Source organism: Lissotriton vulgaris, chromosome 1_1 (genome assembly GCF_964263255.1).
Source record: "Lissotriton vulgaris chromosome 1_1, aLisVul1.2, whole genome shotgun sequence".
NCBI classification, from domain to species: Eukaryota; Metazoa; Chordata; class Amphibia; order Caudata; family Salamandridae; genus Lissotriton; species Lissotriton vulgaris.
Genome location: NC_141685.1, coordinates 2,088,577,392 through 2,088,593,323, shown reverse-complemented (window position 1 = coordinate 2,088,593,323; position 15,932 = coordinate 2,088,577,392). Strand labels below are relative to the sequence as shown.

Sequence of the window (15,932 nt, the reverse complement as noted above, 5' to 3'; positions counted from 1 at the left end):
CTTCTTCCCCTCCCTCTCTCCCTCTACCCTCTCTCCTTTTCCCTCTCTCCCTTTCCCTCACTTCCCTCTCTCCCTTTCCCTCTCTTCCCTCGTCTCCCTCTCCTCGTCTCCGTCTCGCTCTCCTCTCTCCCCCTCTCTCTCTCTCTCTCCTCTCTCCCCCTCTCTCTCTCCTCTCTCCCTCTCTTTACCCTCTCCCTGCTCTCCTTTTTCTCCCTCTCCCCCTCTGCCTGCTCTCCTCTCTCTCTCTCTCTCTCTCTCTCTCTCTCTCTCTCCCCTCTCTCTCTCCTCCGTCCTTTGCTCTCGTCCTCCCCCTCTCTTCTTCCCCTCCCTCTCTCCCTCTACCCTCTCACCTTTTCCCTCTCTCCCCTTCCTTCACTTCCCTCACTCTCTCCGTCTCTCTCTCTCCTCTCTCCCTCTTTACCCTCTCCCTCCTCTCTCCCTCTCCCTGCTCTCCTTTTACTCCCTCACCCCATCTCCCCCTCTGCCTGCTCTCCTCTCTCTCTCCCTCGCCTCTCTCCCCTCTGCTCTCTTCCTCCCTCTCTTCTTCCCCTCCCTCTCCCCCCCTCTCTCCCCCTCTCTCTCGCCATCTCTTTACCCTCTCCCTCCTCTCCTTTTTCTCCCTCTCCCCATCTCCCCCTCTGCCTGCTCTCCTCTCTCTCCCTCCCTCCCCTCTCCCTCCCCTTCGCTCTCTTCCTCCTCCTCTCTTCTTCCCCTCCCTCTCTCCCTCTACCCTCTCTCCTTTCCCCTCTCTCCCTTTCCCTCACTTTCCTCTCTCCTTTCCCCTCTCTCCCTTTCCCTCACTTCCCTCTCTCCCTTTCCCTCTCCTCTCTCCCAGTCTCTCTCTCCTCTCCCCCTCTCTCTCCATCTCTTTACCCTCTCCCTGCTCTCCTTTTTTTCCCTCTCCCCATCTCCCACTCTGCACCACCACAGCACCACTCTGCACCACCACAGCACCACTCTGCACCACCACAGCACCACTCCGCACCACAACAGCACCACTCTACACCACCACAGCGCAAACCACAGCATCACTCAGCGCAAACCACAGCATCACTCAGCGCAAACCACAGCATCACTCAGCGCAAACCACAGCATCACTCAGCGCAAACCACAGCATCACTCAGCGCAAACCACAGCATCACTCAGCGCAAACCACAGCATCACTCAGCGCAAACCACAGCATCACTCAGCGCAAACCACAGCATCACTCAGCGCAAACCACAGCATCACTCAGCGCAAACCACAGCATCACTCAGCGCAAACCACAGCATCACTCAGCGCAAACCACAGCATCACTCAGCGCAAACCACAGCATCACTGGTTCAAATATGTTCTCTCAATGTTTCAAGCTTTATTACAAATGTCAAAAAAGATGTTAATATTTCACTTCTGTTCTTGGATTTTCGTCACAATAAAATACACTGAACATAATCTTCACTAAAGTTATTTACAAAAGTTTAAGCTATTGCCATTATAAATTACAATCACTTTTATTTAAGTAATAATTATTTAAAAAAGTTAAAAGCCCTTGTTATTTGTAATATCAATACATCTAAGTCACGTAAATACAAAACATGTTGCATTACAAATGCTATAGGTGTCACATTTGCGAAAGTTATAACTATTGGCATTGTAAATGACAAAGCTATTAATTTAGATATTTTAAAAAACAACACATAAATTAAAAAAAGTCATTTATAAGACCAATAGCTCAAACTTTCCTAATGCGAGACCTATTGCATTCCCAATGCTTGTTTCAACTTATACGTTATTCCTCTGGCCAAGCTCATTAAATCATTCAGCTTTTCAAAAGGTATCATATTCAGGAGACAGCTTTTAAGTGTCAAAGCTGTACGCAACAGGTAAGTAAGTGGATGATTGAGAACTGCCTAAAATTAAAGTCAAATAAAACCGAGATTATGCTCTTTGGTAGCAACTCTTCTTTCTGGTATGTTAACTGGTGGCCCCAGGAACTCGGCCGGCTCCCTATTGAAGTTACAAAGGCAAAAAATCTGAGAGTTATTTACTCACAAGGTAAAAGCCATCACTTCCTCCACTTTCCTTCTACTAAATATTTTGAGGAAAATCTTCCTTTTTATAACTCTGGACCTCCAAAAGGCGGTTGTTTTGGCACTCATTCTCTCCAAATTAGACTATTATAATGCCTTTTTCGTTGGTATTCAGAATGGTCATCCAGTGGCGTAGAAAGAGGTGGGGGAGGGCGAGTTTTGGGGACAGCAGCCTCCCACTGCTCTTACCTGCCATTCTCAGGCAGTAATCGGTCGAACCCTAAGTGCTCTCTATGCCACTGGGGTCATCTTAAACCACAGGCAGCAGAATGCAGCTGCTCGTCTACTTCTAGGGATTCACAGACATTCTTCTGCTAAACCAGCTGTCAAATCTCTTCACTGGCTTCCCGTGGAGAAATGGATTGCTTTTGAGGCTCTCTGCACTGCCTTCAAGGCTCTTCACAATCACGGACCGGAAAACATAAAAAACAACAGGTTCTGTTGATATGTTCCACCAAGAAATCTGGAAAAGCTTTGTTAGTGTCATGGCCAAACTATGGAACGGTCTCCCTTTCAATCTAAAGAAGTCTCCTGATCTCCTCTCCTTTAGGAAAGGACTTAAGGCCTGGCTTTTTACCAGGAAGTTATTTTGTTAATTAGGGATTTGAATAGGCCTACCTGATTATCATCATAGGTTTCTCTGCTCTAGCGCTTTGACACCTTCGGGTATTAGTTTCGCTCTACGAATAAATAAATAAAAATTGACCTCGAAGCAAGTCATCCCATCTCAGACGAAGAACAGATCTTGACCACGTGGTCTGCCATCACCAAAGAAAACTACTGCTACCATGAAAACCTGCCCCTCCAGAGCCCTGACAAACTCCTGCCCCTACCATGCCTTCAACAAGGGTCTCACCGCCTATCAGTAAAGCCCTCAATCCGATACTCTATGCCTTCATCGAATCAGCCACCTTCCAGGAAGCTTGGAATCACACTATTGTTACTTCTCTGCCAGAGTACGTGCGGAGGAGAAAGGGTGTGACTGAAGCCTATGCAGTGCCTGCGGCTCAAGGGGAATGTGGTGCAGTGGCCGGGAAAAAAAACGCTGCAGTAGAACAGAGCGAGAAGAAGCCTCCCATGAGGCATTCTCCTGGGAAAGAGTGAGCCTTGGGGGATTGGCATGTTCTGAGACTGCACCTTCGGCACCCTGGAAATCTAGTGACCTGCCTACCCTGGTGGCTGCACTTGTGGGCTGAAAACTCCAACATCGCCCCAAGTACCAGTGTACCCCCCAATAGTCTGACTGGTCTTGGGGATTGTGTGGACAAGGCCAGTAAAGGTCCAGTATGCAGTGTGCGTCCATGGGCGATGGACACGTAGAGTAGGATCTAGGATATTAAGTGGACACCTAGAACACCTGTGTGGTGCTGCTCTGACTGAAACTTGTGTCATACTTTGGGAGGACTGTTTCTGGAAGAACAAAAGGTCCCTAGGTTTGAGAATGCATCCACCAATGCACACAGAAATTCAATAAGCTCTACGTCACATTTTGTAAAGAGAAATTTTTGAATATTTATTCAATCACATAGTAGAGAGGAACAAAATGAAAGTGGGACACGTGAGACAAAATAAAAAAGAAATTTTCAAGGAAAAAACATGAAAACTCAGACATTTAGAGGGAAGTGAAATTAGCAAAGTTACAAAGGCCATGTCACAATTGCTGGTACCAATGCTATTGTACTTAGGAATCAGTAATATGCAATAGTCATGGTACTGGGTGTCAACAACGTTTCCGTCCCCTTACGAGATGTAGGGATCATCATCAGGACATACATTATGCCTGAGATTATCAATTTGTCTTGTCATGAAACCAATGGAAGTGTGGTTTCAAGGTAGGAAGGGACCTCTGTATAATAAAGTAAAGCAGCTATGGCAGCAGGCTGGTAATTCCGTGAATTGGCAATTTGGGAGGCATAATGCTCGAGGGGTAGATCAAGAAGGCATCATGTCCAAATTATGAAGGCGCAGACATGCAAAATTGGCATTCATAGTGATGACCAGAGGGCAGTCCCATAAATGTGAAAAATAGGGGAGAGCAGCACAACCACACAGATGTGTGGGTGCTGGCAATGTGCTGTCACAGCTTACCGGAGATGCTGAGAAGAGACAGTAAGGGTACACTGTATGCGCATGAAAGACTGGAGTACTCTGCGATGACAGCGATCCCCAGCTGAGTGCAGAGGATTCCATCCGCCTGACCCTCCAGAGTGGGCTTGGGGAGAAGACGAGGATTGGAAACCAAGCTGATTGGTTAGGTGAGCTACATTGGTCTGCCGGTGTCTGAATTGGGCTTGGGCACAGGGATTTGCACCAGTGTACCGGTACAGCCCGATTGGAGGCCAGTAAGACAGTGTGGAGTACATGACATACACCATCTCATAGACGCGCTTTGCAACAGGTCAGCCTTGTCCCCTGGGAACCTGGTAGTTTATCTGGGTAGGGTGTGTGTGGGGGGTTGGGGCGGGGGGGGGAAGAGATAAGTCAGTTCGAGTGAGGCAGCAGTAGGATGACACTGCGGACCATAAGGAACCCCTGTGGGGTGCTGATCAAGGGTAAAGACACAAAACTATCGCCAGCCAATAGAATCGATCAATATACTGTGTCCATGCCGGAGGTACAGATGGTGGCCCGGGTCTGTGATCGGTCCGTGGATACGCCAGTTCAGGTACACAGCTGCAGGACTCATGGTGGCGATTGAGGGCTCCCGTGCTGCGCTGGAGGTGAAGATGGATTCCACAGCTACAGAAACCGAAGACAGAAACGCTATCCTCCGGCATGTGCGCAGCCGCAGTCCCCCCCCTCCCTCCACCCTCCCACCCCGCGTCCCCCCGATACCGAGACAAAAAGATTCATATCTACCTTGATTATAACCGCAGGGTCCAAATTTTATGCAACAACATCATGGCAGTGAAAAGGAGACAGAGACCACAACATGGAATATAATCTGTTTTCTGCTAAACTGTGCGTACAGTTCAATGGCCCCGGTCGCTTCTACCAGTCTCCCCACTAAGTGATGGAGTAGCTAGACACTTTGGGATAGAAAGATCATGCTGGAACTTCAGGGTGACAAGAATACCAGGGGAAGGGGGGACGGTGTGGCACTCTACATCTAATAAGAGGATGCCGCTGGAGAGTTCAGAGGAACAAAGTGTCACAGTTGTAGATCAAATCCTGATTGCCCGGTTGGTACCTTCAAAGTGTATTTTCGCATAAGGCTGGTGCCCAAAACTGAGTGACAGTACTGATGCTCATAGTCCCTCATCTAGTAAGATACCATACGCAAATCTAATGAGAAGGGGAACATTCGTCTCGCCTTGACTGGAGAATGCGAGGTGGGGAGGGACCTCCCCTGCTTGGTATGCCTACAATAGGATCCGGATGACTTCACTGGCAAAAAGACCTGAGGTATTCTGGTGAAACTGATACTGCCTTCATGAAACAGTAAAGTTAATACCATATATGCTTATTGTGTGCAGTTAATTTGTTGCTTATAGTTCCAGGACTACTCTCAGAGAGTGGAGGTGGAGGCGCCTGGAGGTGCTATACTTGATATCAGTTGTGAAAAATGCATGTGTATACTGTGTTGATCTGCTCTGTGGTGGGAGGGGGCAGTTATCTCATGGTCTGCTGAGTACCGGCTGGGGCCTCACGGAACGGGCGTAACAAGGCTGCTCTATCCTGTACTACATGGAGTACCTGCCCTAGTTGGTGCACAAGTGGGGAGGAAGGAGAGGATTGGAGAGGTGACCAGTACCCTTCTGGCAGTTAGTTGTACTCCGGGGAGTTCTGTATATTCTGCCTCTGATTGTTGCTTCCTTTTCTGCCTATTTTGGTTCTTTTGGGAAAAGTGCTCTTGATGCTTGCAAATCTCAGGCATTAAAGCAAGTGTTAAGATGGCCCATTGGGAGGGCCCTACGAACTAGTTCAATGGGTCATGCCAAGGTCTGGGAACTAACTAAGAGTTACTTTTGCGAAATGTTATGGGACTGACAAGACCCTAGACATACCATAAGATCTTCGTTTACCTAAAACGCTGTCCGAATTCGGTCGCATTTCTCAAGGAGACCTACTTGAAGGGAGGCTGTAGTGCCACCCTCAGCAGGAGGAAAAGAGGTCAGACATATGCCATCTTGTACTCTGGCTTTTGCAAGGGGGACCTTAAAAGGTGGTCCCTTTCCATAAACTATGGATGTGTGCGGAACAGGATGGGAGGTATCTCATTCTACACAATACTCTAGAGGCCCACGACATCTGCCTGGTTAGAGTATATGCTTTCAATGTGGATGACTGAACTTTCTTTGAGGAGGTTTTGGTGACAACACAGAGGTTTCTGCCTGCAAAGATGGTTGTTGCTGGGGGCTGCAACAGTGCTTGATGGGGAAGTGGACTGTTATACACGTCAGGGCAATAAGCCTAACATGAGAAAGGCCTCGAGACAAATTATGCGGGTGGTACTGGGTAAAATTGATCTATGCTCAGTCATTTGCGCGAGTGTGCACTAGATGCCTAGCATCAGAGGTGATCCTGCTGCAAAGAGGAACGAGAAAGGGTTAACTCCCCCCCCCCTCCCCTCTAAACCTCCCCTCCCCCCCTCCCCTCCATCCCCTCCCCTCCCTCCCCCCCCCTCCCCCTCCCCCCCTCCCCCAGCTCGCTCAATACAACATAGTATATCTCTCATACATCTCGCCTAAGCAGCTACACCAGATATACACCTCTAGACACCGGGGATATAAACGCAGACCTTCTACATGTGCGGAGCGGTCATCTGATTGTAGCATTATAGAGGTGTCGGAGGGCCTTTTCCCAGTAAAGTACAGAGTGGATGACAACCATGGAATTGAAACAATGCCTACTAGGATTGGTCCCTGTAAAAAAAGACAGAAAGCTTAGCAGGAAGTTTGCACTCCTTGGTCTGACTCTGGCTAAACGGTGTATAGCAACTCGCTGGCTAAGCCCGAAACCTCCCCTGACGACCAACTGACTGCGAGATATGACTAAATAGGCTGGTGTGGAAGAAGCACATATGAAAAGACTGAGACAAGATGACAGAGTGATGAATGACTTGTTGATGTGGGGTGCCATGATTCATGACCTCACTAGTGATGGCTCTACTGCCCCCAGAACTGCGGGGAGGGAGGGGGCGATGGAAATACCCAGACATTGTGCCTCAGCCCTGCTGGGGAATGGGATGGGGAAGGAAAGCAACTGCTCGGTCGCACATAGACATTGAGAATTGGAATTACGTTGGGAAGTCTGCAAAGCCGAATAAAGCAGAGAATTTAGAGATAAAAGTGAGTACATTAAACTCCTAGGGTCATTCGTTAAGGGGGTAAAAAAAGAGGGCTAGCACCAAGGGGTAACAAATGTTAGAAGATCAAAAATATGTATGTATCTAGAATATGTTTAATAAAAACAATGTACAAAAGCTCCCTCTGATTTGAACAAGGGAGACCGCAATTAGTGTATTTCTACCCGATGAGTTAGATAAAGAGATGTAGTCATTTGATCAGAGTGATTAACATTTTACATACAAAAGAGAGGTTCTTTTGGAAATGAGAATATTTAATAACAGAAAAATGTTTTGTTCATCTTGTCCAATATAGATTGTTTTTAACCATAGAAAGCATTGTCCTGAAGAAGGTGTTCAACCTGTTCACCGAAACGCCGCGTCGACAGTATTGTGCTTTTTCCTTTTTTTAACAAAAAATGTGTCTGATGATGTTTTTTAAATAAAATGGATGTGATAATGTGTTTTTACAGAATGTCAATGAATGTCAATTATTATCCTTTGTTCTAAATAAATTGCTCAATTTTACAGTAATAGAACCTCTATGATCTGATCATTATTCTTTGTTTGACCATCTACATATCTGTGTAATGTGTTTCAAATTGGGTGGGAGATAAGAACCTTACTCATACTGATCATTATTCTTTGTATGACCATCTACATATCTGTGTAATGCGTTTCAAATTGGGTGGGAGATAAGAACCTTACTCATACTGATTAGAGACGAAATGTAAATTTGTTATTGTGTGGTGCGCCCTATAACTTGATTATACCTCCAGCTGTAGCTTAATATTACGCTTGGGTAATAGGACTGCTTATCTGCAGTCCGTCCTACCACCTATAACCAAGAAAAGGGAAACCTCTGTTAATCTGTGAAGCCCTGGCATATGCATCAAGTTGAGCTTGGAAACAGGGGTGGGTGGGAGCTTAAATTTGTTATTGGTTTTATTGTTCTTCTCTGCTATGAGTGGACTATGGCATATTTGGAGGTACACATGCTGTCTTAGAGGGTCATGGTTGCTGCTGTTGCACATAGCATTTTTTTTTAAAACAACATAGAAGTAGTGATCTCTGGGGAAAAACACCTCATCCTGGTACTCCGCCAGGTGGCCACACAACCTCAGACCCACACCTACCTTCCACCTCCCATATTAGAAACCTCAGGATCGTCACTGACAACAAGCTGGAAGTGTCCGCACAAGTCAACACTATCACAGCTTCCTGTTTCCACATCCTGAGGAATACTGAGCAAAACTAGAAAACCAATAACCCACGCCCTTGTCACCAACAGGCTCCACTATGGGACCGTCCTCTACTCTGGAATCACCACACAACTTACTAGAAGACCATCAAGAGTGCAACAACCGTCCAAGCAGGACTCACATCACACCACATCTCCGGGAGCTTCACTGGATCCTAATACACAAGGGCACTTAGTTCAAACTCTTCACCCACACATTCAAAGCACTACACAATATGGGCCCGGACAACCATTTCAACAAGCCAGGCACCTTTGCTCAGCGAGACTCCTACTTGCACACATCCCATGCTTACAGAGAAACAGAAATGGAGGTACAGCATTCTTATATGTCACTCCTAAAGCTTGCAAAGACCTGCCAGTACACCTCAAAGGCACCACTCATCTACCTGGGTTTGCAAGAAACTGAAGACTAGGCTCTTCAAGAAAGAGCCTGTACATCTGTTCAGCACCAGGATACCCTTTCAGGAGATAGCACACTCTACAAATACACAATGTCTTCAATGATTTTCAAAATTTACAATAGTACATTAGCCTTTTGGAACTCCTCAGAACAATTATAATGAAATACCTGGGAAATGAGTACCTATTGAATAAATTCCAAATTAGATTAACAGTTGACAAAACATAACAGGCTTACAAACATACAATTAATTGGTTGGTGTTACCTTTCTCTTACTTGTGTTGCCAACATTTGCAAGTGAAATGAATCGGCTCACATGCTGAGCATTTTCCTGAAGTACAATATGATTTCTGGAAAAAGAATTAAAGGAACTTAACCACCTCGATATGCACTACACAGAAAATAAATCATGCACAGTATAATAACAATTTAATCAGCAATGTCCTTGAAAAATATGGACGAGGGTGGCTTCTCCTACTAAATCATAAATACAATAAAGGCACCTGCACTACACACTAAATCAAGTTTTGGTGAGAATTTGCAACATGACAGGCTAACAACCGGAGGACTTTACATTAGAAGGTATACGAAAATTAAAGCAACCTGTTTTACTTCTCCTTGTTCAGACGACCATTTATGTGGTAAATACACATTAACACTTGTGCTTCCAGGGTCTTAGGTATTCGCTGTATATTTGAGCATACTTGTCCACACACAATCCTTCCAGTTCATGCTGGCTGACCTCAGCAGCCTTGCCTGCCCAGCTTGGCCAGTGCTGTAAAGTCCAACAGAAACAGTACAGTAGAGTGCCTGATAGATAAGGAATCAAGCAATTATATAGTGGGTCTGCTTGGTTAAAATGGACTATGGTGGTATTTTATACTCTTCATTAACTACTAAAACAGAGTGGAAAGCAATAATATTTGATAACCTAGTAGGCATCGTTGCAGATTTGTCTACTAAGTAGTAGGGCAGTCCATTCCTACTGCACCACCCATGGGAGAGAGGAGCTCTGAATAATGTGGTGAAACTCAGAGCTATAGTACACCACCCAAGTGTCAGGGGCAGTAAAACAAGTATATTATTCACAATCGGAGGGCTGCTCAGTGTAGTATTGGGCTGTAGGATAATAAAGTGATACACACCAATAATGGGGAACTACAGCATACAAGAACAAGCATTTGCAACGTAATAGGTCTCGCATTTGCGAGAGTTTGAGCAATTGGTATTGTAAATGACAATGCCTTTTATTTATGTATTTTGAAAACCTGCAAGCGGTGCGAAAACATGCACTTTGTGTTTCTAGTCCTTGCTTATGAGAAGAAAGGCTGTCAGTAAAAGAGGTGGAACGACTAGAAGTACAAAGGGCATGTTTACGCATTGCTTGCAGGTTTTCAAAACACAAACAAAAGGCATTGTCATTTACAATGCCAATAGCTCAAGCTCTCGCAAATGCGAGACCTATTGCATTGCAAATTCTTATCTTGGGATGAAGAGATCTTGTGTAGGGATTTCTCATGCTCGGACAGCGGAGCGCTGTGTTTGGACTGGTAATATTGTGGGTCTTGTCAGTGACATCATCGGCCTACCCTAATCACTCCTTCCAGGCTGTCAGTCATGTGGACCTGTCTGACTCTCTTAAAATCTTAAAGGACCTAAAGTCAGGCTCTCCCTCGGAACCTTGCTCAGCCAGACTTTTGGGAGCGGCTGCTAAGACTATTAAGGCCGAAGTGAACACCATCATTAATTTTTCCCTGCAGAAAGCTTGCGTTGCGGAGGTCTGGAAGCAGGCCAAGATTCTTCCTCTCTTTAAAAAGCCTTCTTTAGACTCTCTTAGCCCAGGGAATTACCGCCCCATCTTCCTCTTGCCCAGTTTAGCTAAGGTCTCTGATAAGGTGGTGACTAAACCCCTCACTGAGTTTGTTGAAATATCAGGCCTCCTGCACCTGGATCAGTCAGGGCTTAGGGCCTCCCACAGTACCAAATCAGCCTTGGTAGAGGTCTCCAAAGCCACCCGGGAGTGCTTGGACGCCGGCGGTAGGGCGGTATTGATTTTACTCGACCGATCGGTGGCGCTTGACACGGCTCTGCAGTTACGATTTCTCACGCGACTTACTGAGATAGGGGTCTCTGGCACTGCTTGGGGCTGGATCAGGTCAATCCTGGATGGACGGGTCCAGCAGGTTTCGCTTCCGCCACCCTCTTCCGCTCCCCAGACAGTAACCACAGGGGTCCTCTCTTAGCCCCCTCCTTTTTAGGTCGAAGCCTGGCGTTCACTGCGCAAGCAGTGTCGCCCAGGCGAGAAATTTTGATATCCAGTATGGGGCTTTAACCCGCCTCTCTTCCATTGGCTAGCTCCATAAATGGAGGCTAGCCATTGGAAGAGAGATGTGGCAATCATTCTCGGAGCAGATTCGTGGGCGTTCCTGTGTTTTTAAGCTCCGCCTCCTTTGCCTCGCCATGAAGAGATGGGTGTTTCCTTTTTTTTTTTGTCATAATGTTTGCGGGCGCCATTTTTTTCCATGGAGCTGGGGCGGGCGGGTCGTAATTCCAGTCACTGTACAAACGCACCGCACCGAGTGACTTCCCGCTCTGTGGCTGCGCCCAGCTGCTTTCGGCCCTTTAAACTCCTGAAAGCTTCTTAATCCCGCTGTGGGCAGGCCCTGCCGAATTGAGTCCGGTCGCCGAAGCGCCAGACCTTCTGGTTGGCTCTGAAGATGATTGAATCAGAAAAACTGGAACAGTATTCTACCCACCGCACCTAGCCTGCCACTTGACTTTTGTTTTTAAAGTATACATAAATAATGCTATTAATATCAGCCAAATTAAATTTTAATATTGTTGTGTCAGAGCGCGCAATCTTATTAAGGCCAGCCTGCTGTGTATTGGGGAACTTTAAGCCGTCAGCCCACACAGACCCCATGCTGTAGACCGCAGGGTTGGGATGGGTGACACACAGCAAGTTGTCAGTCAGTCAGTCTGGGCATCACCATGCGCTGCAAAGATTCTAATGTTTTCACATAATTTTGCAGATCAGGTTTTGGCTGCATTCTGTGGGTCCAGCAGGGCTGGCTGTCCGTTTCATCCTTCTCTGCAGTTAATATTACTGTGAGCACCATGGAATTGGACAATAAAGTACTGGAATACCGTGCCTGCAATCAGTGCGACTCGCAGAGGGATTGCTGCGGGGCGCCGGTGTGGGGGAGGGGCAGTAACTCATTTGCACATGCAGTGCAAATGAGTTAAGTAAAGAAATAAATAAATAAAATAATTTATATTGCGAGCGCTGCAACGCCGAGTTGGCGTTGTAGTGCGCACAATGTAAATTGTTTTATTTATTTATTTAACCCGGTTGGCCATATGCCGGAGTTTACTATCCCCGACCCTGCCCCTCCCCCACCCCGCCCCACCGCCCCGCAGCACTCCCTCGGCGAGCTGCCACTGCCTGCAATTAACTTTTCAGCTCTCTTAGGAACAATTATTCCTAAATTTCAGTCAGTAGACTGTAGCTGAAAAAGACATATGGTTATGTTTACCTATTTCATTGGTGGAGTTCATAAAGAAGTGACGTCACGTACCATACAGTAAACTGCTTAAAATAATAGAGTTTCTTGTTGTGCAAATGGTTGTAATTTGTGATATTTACATGTTTCCCTTGTCTTCATTGCTTTATGTTGCTCGCGAGAGGTCTCTCATACTCGATCAAATGTCACTCATATTGGCACTGAAGTTATGAAAATGTCACATGGCAATTTGAAACCTTGGCAGCTATGTCAGAGACGCGGTCCCGGCCTCAGCAGGAGAGCTCTCTTACTTGACTTTATTCATGGAACGAGGGAACAAAACCGTCAACACTAAAACAACAAAAGTACTCAGAAAATAAAATACCACACACAAAAATCAGAGGCACCAAAGAAAACTCTGATGCTTTTTAAAAAGGCAAAAGCAGCAAAATAAAGGTGTCCGCGGTTCTGAAATCAGCGACAACTAATTGAAACTAAAATAATGTTCACAACAATGAGTAAAAGACTCGCATTTCGTAGTCATCAGTCATATTTCCAAATCACATGAAGTACTCTGGGGTCTGCTTGTCTGGCACAAGTTAAACAGGAGCAGGTGTTTTACCAACAGCTGGGTGGTGGGAGTGCACCCCCTGGAAGCCTCTGGGTGGCGTAAAAATGAAATGGGTCAATACAATTTCGCTCAATTTAAAATGGCTATAAATGCCCCCCAATCCGGAGAGTCTAGTTTATTTGCCAGACCCGCTAAATTCCAGGAGACAATGGAGATGGAGCCCCTGTCACACAGATCTATATGAAGGCTATTGTTTGTACCCAGATCTGCTAATTCCCGAAAGGCCAGCAGACTATTCCGGTCACAGGGGGTAGGAGTCCTCTTGGTAGTTTTGGGGGAAGATTTCTTAGTTGACCGGGATGCTGTAAGCGGCCCGCCAACAGTGGGCAGCTCGCCGCACCCATCCACTCCACCCCTCGAGGGTCAGGACTGATTTGCATATGGCTGGGTTCAAACTTGAATGGCATGGTGAGCAAAAAAACGATGGATTTAGGCCCAGATCTCTGCACTGGGGTGAATGTAGGACATTGTTCTGCATTCAGTCCATCACCTGTTTTTGCACATATTCTGAATACAGCAGGTCTCGAAGAGACAGCACAAGCGTTGTGTAGGCGAAACCTAAATGATGAATAGATCCAAAGATGCAGCTATTTTGACATGAAAAGCACATTCTCCACATTTAAGCTAAGGTACAAGTGATGACTTCATGTTTAGCTTAACAAAGCTGGATCCAGAAAAAGGACAACTATTCTGCATTTTTCTTTAGGCGTTTCTCAGGAGGAGAGAGACATGACCTAGAAATCTAAGAGCTCGCTCCCCAAATGATCTTCCAGGGCACCAGGCAAGAGGATGGCAGCTTATGGAGACTTATAACTCATAAGCAGATTTAGTGTGAAAGATTATATTAATTTCGAAACTAGTCATTTTCTATCTTCGATGGTTTTTCTTTCTGCTTTTGCTAATGTACAATGTTCAACAATGTGAAGAACAATTAAGTGCGGTTACAAAGTTCCACCCACATCCAAACAATAATTTAAGTCACCACATTAACTACTGGACCAATATTCTCACAATATAGGTTTACTGGCAGAAAGGGGGACTCTGCCATTTAGGTTGTGTGGCTGAACACAAGTGGGAACTAACTGTAACACTGCTTAAAGTATGCAGAAACAGGAGGACGAAAATGATATTTAAAAGTGTCATTTACAGGGAGATGCAACATGAGAAGTGACCAGTCAAATCACACACAATCTGATGCGTTAACTAATCAGCATGAGAGAACAAGTACATTTGGCATAGTGGTACTTCTATAGATGACAAAGTGATCTACACATACAGACCAAACATTTCTATAACCCTGCCACCTACCTGTAAGGAAGGCGCTCATAATTTGCCCCTTCCAATGCAGCAAAGTGATATCTTGGCTTTATGGCCATTGACAAACTGCTTACTAATGTAGAACCGCATCGCTTGGTATCCACTTCACCCTACATTAGGAAAAACGTTTATAGATAGTCTTAGTAAAATTTAGTTTACACAAAAGAAACATGCTTAATAATTTTGGCGGGATTATAATCATTTAGCAATCCGAACAACATATTTAACTGTTTTGTATCATGAGAAATGTATCAGAAGCAAGTTGCACTTGACATACAAAATGTTAACCATGTTGTCACAACAATGAAAATAAAAATACACCTCACTCAACATAGAAGACTTTATTCAATTCCAGAAGGACAAAGTGCTCCATATACCAGTGTTCTTACTCATGAAATCATCTCTAAAACTGCTCTGCTACCAATTAGAGCAATCACTTCCTGAATGCTGTTATACCATTCCAGTACCACAAATACTAGGTACACTAAGATAAGTGCCACCAGAATTATGCAATCCTGTAGTCCTGCATAATTATGGATTTCTTGCCTTTGCCACGTAATTCGTCATCTGCAACAAACCTTGCAGATTTCCCCCAAAACATTATTTCTAGCTGAAACCGATCAGTTAAGTGCTAAGACATGGTTTGGCTCAATGGCAGAGCTTTCAGGTTCCAATTGCTACATTCAGGTGTTAATCTGGTACTAAAGAGGCACAACTTTGCCAGAAAGCATTCACAGGTGATGAAATGACAAAAATACCAAAATACTGACTAAGATTGGGTTACATTATACCACATAATTTACCTTTACTTGCTACTTACTTTGGCCCTGCATTGCCAGATTTTTTCAGTGACCAGGTGTGAGAAAGTGCCATTTTTCTTGCATTGATATGCCCCCACTTTTTGCAGAACTGCTGATGTGCTTTGACTGAGTGTGTCCTGGGCTCGTGCCAACAAGGTACCCAGGACCTGTGTTCCTTCCCTAAAACGGTGTTGAAACTAAAACCCAATTGGCATCTCCGGCCACCTATCAGCCTCTAGTAAATGGTACCCTAGGTACCCAGGGCATGGTGACCAGAGAAAACCTCTAAGGGCTGCAGCACTTATTGTGCCACCCTTAGGGGCCCTGTACCCAGACACCCACACACCTTTTGCAGGCTGAGTGTCTAAGTACAGAACTAAACAAAGAGTCGGCATAGCACACATCCCTGCGTGCCATGCCCACAAGACCCACGGCCCTGGCATACCTCAGTCACCCCTCTAGCGGGGTGCCCTATGCCAGTGGTGTGGGCACAGGTGCATGAGCCCTGTGCCCCTACAGTACCCAGGGCCATTCTTGGTGACTTTAAAGTGCAGTGCTGCCATTAAGAGTATATGGTGCTGGGAGGTCGACATTATGAACTCCACAGCACCATGATGGCCTCACTGAAGACTGAGAAGTTTGGTATCAAACTTCTCAGCACATT

General features: G+C 45.7%; 1 protein-coding gene across 2 annotated transcripts in view; it reads right to left on the bottom strand.

Moving 5' to 3' along the window:
* CWF19L1 (CWF19 like cell cycle control factor 1) overlaps positions 1-15,932 on the bottom strand; it is a 232,099-nt gene that overhangs the window by 152,711 nt on the left and 63,456 nt on the right. For both annotated transcript variants that reach the window (XM_086921175.1, XM_086921183.1), the window contains exons 6-7: positions 14,460-14,578; positions 9,283-9,367 (exon numbers count right to left, since the gene is read on the bottom strand). In XM_086921175.1, the coding sequence (XP_086777301.1) occupies positions 9,283-9,367; positions 14,460-14,578 (204 nt within the window). The remainder of the gene's footprint in view (positions 1-9,282; positions 9,368-14,459; positions 14,579-15,932) is intronic.